The sequence below is a fragment of the Arabidopsis lyrata genome (assembly GCF_000004255.2).
Source record: "Arabidopsis lyrata subsp. lyrata unplaced genomic scaffold ARALYscaffold_8, whole genome shotgun sequence".
Classification (NCBI taxonomy): domain Eukaryota; kingdom Viridiplantae; phylum Streptophyta; class Magnoliopsida; order Brassicales; family Brassicaceae; genus Arabidopsis; species Arabidopsis lyrata.
The window spans coordinates 21,646,053-21,653,293 of NW_003302548.1; the positions used below are offsets into that span (position 1 = coordinate 21,646,053).

The 7,241-nt window shown below is 37.4% G+C and overlaps 1 protein-coding gene across 1 annotated transcript; it reads left to right on the plus strand.

The window, feature by feature from the left end:
• The first annotated feature begins 807 nt into the window (after positions 1-807).
• Positions 808-6,412, plus strand: LOC9300994 (cellulose synthase A catalytic subunit 6 [UDP-forming]). The gene is made up of 14 exons (XM_021024994.1): positions 808-1,330; positions 1,750-1,945; positions 2,031-2,233; positions 2,326-2,431; positions 2,532-2,703; positions 2,794-3,060; positions 3,142-3,487; positions 3,667-3,804; positions 3,890-4,015; positions 4,131-4,343; positions 4,427-4,703; positions 4,786-4,982; positions 5,065-5,415; positions 5,511-6,412. The coding sequence occupies exons 1-14, from the start codon at positions 1,250-1,252 to the stop codon at positions 6,090-6,092; spliced, it is 3,255 nt and encodes a 1,084-aa protein (XP_020880653.1). The 5' UTR covers positions 808-1,249; the 3' UTR covers positions 6,093-6,412.
• Positions 6,413-7,241: the final 829 nt, after the last annotated feature.

Here is a 7,241-nt window from a genome sequence, read left to right on the forward strand (position 1 = left end):
AGTTGGGGTCATTAGAATTATTGCTCATGACATATAATAGATTTTTGAAAATTCATGGGGTCAACTGACCCCCCTATCAAACCCCTGCCTCCGCCACTGCTATGAATCGGTTTAAAAGTGGTTAATAGAGAAAATTGACTAACCATTCTGAATTGGCTCAAAATGTAGGTAATTATATCAAACCGAGTTTTAATTCGTTTATATATATATTTTTAATTTAATTTTATGCTAAAAAATTCAAGAATATATATTTAATAAACCAAATATGATCTAAAATAAATCTAAAAAAATCCATTCAAAGTTGATTTGATTTTAACTATCTTTAAAACCATATATTGGAAGAAAAAACCGAAGCCAAATTAAACACTTAAAAAAGAAAAAGAATGAAGTTGTGCATACTCTAAAGGAGGTGGTATTTATTATTTTTTTTTGTAACCAAAACAAAACAAAAGACCAAAATTTTAGAGACAAAATAAATGTTTTTTTTTTTTCATCAGACAAAATAAATGTTAATGGGTAATACAATGCACATAACCAAGAAATAAAAAAAAAATCAATACAGTATTGTTGATTATTAATGGCTAATAATGTTTTGTTTGGAAGTTTTTACTAATCTCATATAACAAGTGGAGTGGAAGAGAGGCATACACACCGGTTTAATGGGTCCCACAACTCTTTTACTTCTCTCCTTCCCCACAGAAAAATTAATTAATAATCTCTAATTTTGGTGCTTTTTTTCCTCATCTACATAATTGCCTTTAATTATCTCACACCATTTAACTAATCACTATCTCTCTCTCTCTCATCTTTCTCAGTGATTCTCTTCTTCCTTACGCGTCTGTACTTAACCCCTTTTATCATCATTTCGCAGGCTTGCGTCTCTCTCTCTCTCGCTCTGGAATCATCCTTTATTTCTGTGACTGTGTGCACTTTCAGAGAGGAGAGAGAGCCCCAAACCAAAACCAAAAAGGAAGAAAACGTTGTGGCTTGCAGCTGAATCAATACCATCACCATTTATACAATACACCTTCACTATTCCTTTTTTGTATTTTTTATATATATTTTCCATCAAAGTCTGGTTTTTTAGACTCCGATTTGCCGCTTTGTGAGAGAGAGAGGGCTATCCTCTGTTTCATTTATGGTCTCTGGATCTCTGAGAATCGAGTTCCGTTGAGTTAATTACACATTCCTCTCTTTTTCAATCGATCCGTGGAATCCAAGATTGTAGCTGTGTCTGTTTTCAGACAATATGAACACCGGTGGTCGGTTAATCGCCGGTTCTCACAACAGGAATGAGTTTGTCCTCATTAATGCCGATGAGAATGCCAGAGTAAGTTTCTGTTTTTTTATCTGGGTTTCTCTATCTCTGTGCTAAAGTGTCTGACTTTTTTACTTTTCTTCTTCTGGATCTGGGTCTGACTTGTTGAAATCAATTAGGATTTAGGGTTTTTAGTGCTAGTATTAAGATTACGTACCTTTGTAGCTTGTTTTATCAAGAATTGATTTTGTCGGTGGGAAGGATTTTTGTCCTTCATTTCTAAATTCTCCTAATTTTGAGAGATTTCTTCAATTGCAATCATGAATCTGTCAATGTGAAGAGTAAAATTTATGTTGTTGGGTTTGATTTTATTTTGGCTAAGTAGTAAATCTGGCGTGAGATCCAGTCTATGTTGTTGATTCTTAGTAAGAGTTTTTCTTTATAGTGCCACTACTATGATCTGATATCATAAAGTTTACTGTTTTGTGCAGATAAGATCAGTGCAAGAGCTGAGTGGACAGACATGTCAAATCTGCAGAGATGAGATCGAATTGACTGTCGATGGAGAACCGTTTGTGGCATGTAACGAATGTGCATTCCCTGTGTGTAGACCTTGCTATGAGTACGAAAGACGAGAAGGCAATCAAGCTTGTCCACAATGCAAAACCCGTTTCAAACGTCTTAAAGGTTTGTTAGACCAAATTCTTTGGTTTTGCAGTTTTGTGAATGTAGAAGATTTTCTGATTTTTTCGTCTATGTTGTTGTTTGTTAGGAAGTCCAAGGGTTGAAGGTGATGAAGAGGAAGATGACATTGATGATTTAGACAATGAGTTTGAGTACGGGAACAACGGGATTGGATTTGATCAGGTTTCTGAAGGTATGTCAATCTCTCGCCGCAACTCTGGTTTCCCACAGTCTGATTTGGATTCAGCTCCACCTGGATCTCAGATTCCATTGCTGACTTATGGGGACGAGGTAAACCTCTCTTAATGTATCAACATTGTAAAACCCATCTTCAGTAGTTTTATCTACCGACTCTCTTTGATTTCTCTTTTGTTTATTACAGGGACGTTGAGATTTCTTCTGATAGACATGCTCTTATTGTTCCTCCTTCACTTGGTGGTCATGGAAATAGAGTTCATCCGGTTTCTCTTGCTGACCCGACCGTGGCTGGGACAGATTTTTCGATTAAGTTCAGTATTTGATTAAAAATCTGTTTTTATTTTGTCTATGGTTACCGAGTTTTTGTTTTCTTTGCTATGTCTAATTGCAGCACATCCAAGGCCTATGGTACCTCAGAAAGATCTTGCAGTTTATGGTTATGGAAGTGTCGCTTGGAAAGATCGGATGGAGGAATGGAAGAGAAAGCAGAATGAGAAACTTCAGGTTGTTAGGCATGAAGGAGATCCTGATTTTGAAGATGGCGATGATGCTGATTTTCCAATGTAAGACAAAAAAACAAAATTTTTGGTTTATGTCATGTTCCGTTGCAATGATATTCATCAAGCCTTTTTTTCTCTTTCTTTCCATTTTAGGATGGATGAGGGAAGGCAGCCATTGTCTAGGAAGATACCAATCAAATCGAGCAAGATAAATCCCTACCGGATGTTAATTGTACTACGTCTTGTGATTCTTGGTCTCTTCTTTCACTACCGTATTCTTCACCCGGTCAAAGATGCATATGCCTTGTGGCTTATTTCTGTTATATGTGAGATATGGTTTGCGGTTTCATGGGTTCTTGATCAGTTCCCTAAATGGTACCCAATTGAGCGAGAAACATATTTGGACCGACTCTCATTAAGGTACTTAAATCTTGTGGGTTATTACACTTGGAAATGTTAAAACTATGTTTTGGGGATATAATCCTTAGTTTTTGTTTGCAGATATGAGAAAGAAGGGAAACCATCGGAACTATCCCCTGTGGATGTATTTGTCAGTACAGTGGATCCATTGAAAGAGCCTCCGCTTATTACTGCAAATACTGTCTTGTCTATTCTTGCGGTTGATTATCCTGTCGATAAGGTTGCTTGTTATGTATCTGATGATGGTGCTGCTATGCTTACTTTCGAAGCTCTTTCTGAAACCGCGGAATTTGCAAGGAAATGGGTTCCTTTCTGTAAGAAATATTGTATCGAGCCTCGTGCTCCCGAATGGTATTTCTGCCATAAAATGGATTACTTGAAGAATAAAGTCCATCCCGCATTTGTCAGGGAGCGGCGAGCCATGAAGGTTACTAGTTCTTTCTTTATCATAAATTTGATGAGAAAACTTTTGGTCTTTTTGATTCTTGCGTTGGAAATTTATCTTTCATGAGACTTGTATCGATCTTTTGTTATATGGGCTCTTATGAAAGAAGATGGTGGTTTGAAAATTTATTTGAAAGATTGTGTTTTTACTGGTTTTGACAGAGAGATTACGAAGAATTCAAAGTAAAGATAAATGCATTGGTAGCGACAGCACAGAAAGTGCCAGAGGATGGTTGGACTATGCAAGACGGTACACCTTGGCCCGGTAATAGTGTGCGAGATCATCCCGGCATGATTCAGGTGAGTTTCGAATGCTTCTTATTTCTGAAAAGCCTTTCTATGTGTTGTGCTTCAAAATTAAACTTCACTTGTTTTCTTGTTAAAGGTCTTCCTTGGAAGTGACGGTGTTCGTGATGTTGAAAACAACGAGTTGCCTCGATTAGTTTATGTTTCTCGTGAGAAGAGACCTGGATTTGATCACCATAAGAAGGCTGGAGCTATGAATTCCCTGGTAAATGATATACTTTTTGAACCTCTAAAACTTTTTCTTTGTAAATTCATTTACGCCTTGCCATTTTATTGAAATGGTTCCTGACTCTTGATTCATTTACAAAAATTTGTTGAAGATACGAGTCTCGGGGGTTCTATCAAATGCTCCTTACCTTCTGAATGTCGATTGTGATCACTACATCAACAATAGCAAAGCTCTTAGAGAAGCAATGTGTTTCATGATGGATCCTCAGTCAGGAAAGAAAATCTGTTACGTTCAATTCCCTCAAAGATTCGATGGGATTGATAGACATGATCGATACTCAAATCGCAATGTTGTGTTCTTTGATGTAAGTACAGCCACTGTTTTCTTATTGTATCCCTTTTTCTTGAGATTTCTGTATATTTCCAACTAATGATACTTTATTTACAGATCAATATGAAAGGTTTGGATGGGCTACAAGGGCCTATATACGTCGGTACAGGTTGTGTTTTCAGGAGGCAAGCGCTGTACGGATTTGATGCACCGAAAAAGAAGAAGGCCCCACGTAAGACATGCAATTGCTGGCCAAAATGGTGTCTCCTATGTTTTGGTTCAAGAAAGAATCGTAAAGCAAAGACAGTAGCTGCGGATAAGAAGAAGAAGAATAGGGAAGCGTCAAAGCAGATCCACGCATTAGAAAATATCGAAGAGGGACGCGTCACAAAAGGTATAATACAAATCCCGTTTGTTGTAAACACTTTCGGTAGTCGGTGCAGTTTACTAAAAAAAAATTTGTTTTTTAATTCTAGGCTCTAACGTAGAACAGTCAACCGAGGCAATGCAAATGAAGTTGGAGAAGAAATTTGGGCAGTCTCCTGTTTTTGTTGCATCTGCTCGTATGGAGAATGGTGGGATGGCTAGAAATGCAAGCCCGGCTTGTCTGCTTAAAGAAGCCATCCAAGTCATTAGTTGCGGATATGAAGATAAAACTGAATGGGGAAAAGAGGTAAGCAGCCTGTTTCAAACCTTTCTTGTGTTTGTGCAATCGATTCTTATTCTGATGATGACCCTTGTGAAAAAAATCTCAGATTGGGTGGATCTATGGTTCTGTTACCGAAGATATTCTTACTGGTTTTAAGATGCATTCTCATGGTTGGAGGTCTGTTTATTGTACACCAAAGTTACCAGCTTTCAAAGGATCAGCTCCAATCAATCTTTCAGATCGTCTCCATCAAGTTCTTCGATGGGCGCTTGGGTCGGTTGAGATTTTCTTGAGTAGGCATTGTCCTATTTGGTATGGCTATGGAGGTGGTTTGAAATGGCTTGAGAGGTTGTCCTACATTAACTCCGTGGTTTACCCGTGGACCTCTCTCCCGCTCATCGTTTACTGTTCTCTCCCTGCCATCTGTCTTCTCACCGGAAAAATCATCGTCCTCTGGGTAAAAAATATCATCTTGAGCTCTCAAAGTATGAATCTTTATTCCTAGTTGTGTGTTTTAAGACCTGAAAACAATTCTTGTTCTTCTTTTTGCAGATTAGCAACTATGCGAGTATCCTCTTCATGGCGCTATTCTCGTCGATTGCAGTAACGGGTATTCTCGAGATGCAATGGGGCAAAGTTGGGATCGATGATTGGTGGAGAAACGAACAGTTTTGGGTCATCGGAGGCGTTTCAGCGCATCTGTTTGCTCTCTTCCAAGGTCTCCTCAAGGTTCTCGCTGGTGTCGACACTAACTTTACAGTCACATCAAAAGCAGCTGATGATGGCGAGTTCTCTGACCTTTACCTCTTCAAATGGACTTCACTTCTCATCCCCCCAACGACTCTACTCATCATAAACGTTATCGGAGTCATAGTCGGAGTTTCTGATGCCATCAGCAATGGATATGACTCGTGGGGACCGCTTTTCGGAAGATTGTTCTTTGCACTTTGGGTCATCATTCATCTTTACCCGTTCCTTAAAGGTTTGCTTGGGAAACAAGATAGAATGCCGACCATTATTGTCGTCTGGTCGATCCTCCTCGCCTCGATTCTTACACTTCTTTGGGTTCGGGTTAATCCGTTTGTGGCGAAAGGTGGTCCTATTCTCGAGATCTGCGGTTTAGACTGCTTGTGATTTGATTGACCGATGGATGGGTTGGTGAAAAAGGTTTTTTATTCCCACGGATCAAAGAAAGGTAAAACAATCTGTTTTACCTCTAAAGACTCCTTCATTGTGTTCATTAGATGATGAAAAAAAGAAAAGAAAAAGAAGATTTAATTTTGTTACGAGATTGTTATTTTTGCAAGAATGTGTTGTAGATATAGAGATGAAGAAGAAAGTTGTTGTCTATTTGTTTTGTTCTTTGGTGGTGAGAGAAAAGATTTGTCAAACTATTCTTTAATTGAATATTTCTGATCTCTTTTGAATATTACAGAAGAGCAGTTTCAATCTGTTATCTTTTTTTATTTATTTTCATTAATTTCTCTATTATATTTCTTGTTTGAAAAATTAATTCCCTTAAGGTTTGATTGGTTTGATTTTCAATCCGCATGAAGTATTTTTGCTTAGAGCATTCATACAAATATTTTGTTCATGAAAATAATTCAATATAATGACTAATGATTTAGATAATTCAATATAAAAGCTAATTTGAGGGAAAAAAAAAACTTAGAAAATTACGAACTTTAGCTGAGTGGCCCAAAACAAACTATACAGGCCCAATATCTACACAGCCTTTTATACTTGTATTGGTTCTGTTTGACAAGTGACACGATGCTTCCATATCTGCAACTGCAAGCTGCTGCACTCAGAATTGGTTAGTCTTTTTGGTTAGAGAATTTTGAAACTTTTTTGCTTCTCATTTGTACGTGTCATTACGCAGAGTAATTTAATCTTTTGTATCGTTCTAATTTTATCAAATGTCTCCACATAGATAACAGATAGAGAACTTTAGTTTCGAGTTATTTTTGTAAAAATGTTTCTAATATGGTCACATTTCGGGAAAAATACTCGTGTGTATTCGTGTGTATTTGGTCAAATAAAAATGTAGTCAACTGTTACTTTGGCGGCTGAAATATAAATGTGGGTTCGTGTGTTTCAGTACTTAAGTGACACGGAAGCATAAGGGTTTATGGAATGTTACTAAGAATCATAAGTAGTTATTATTAATTATGATGTGATTGATTACTGACTATTTTGGTATTTTGTTTGACCAAATAAAATAGTGGTTGACTTTGTCGGTGTGGAGAGTTGTATTTTTTAGGCAAAGTCAGCCATATTCTG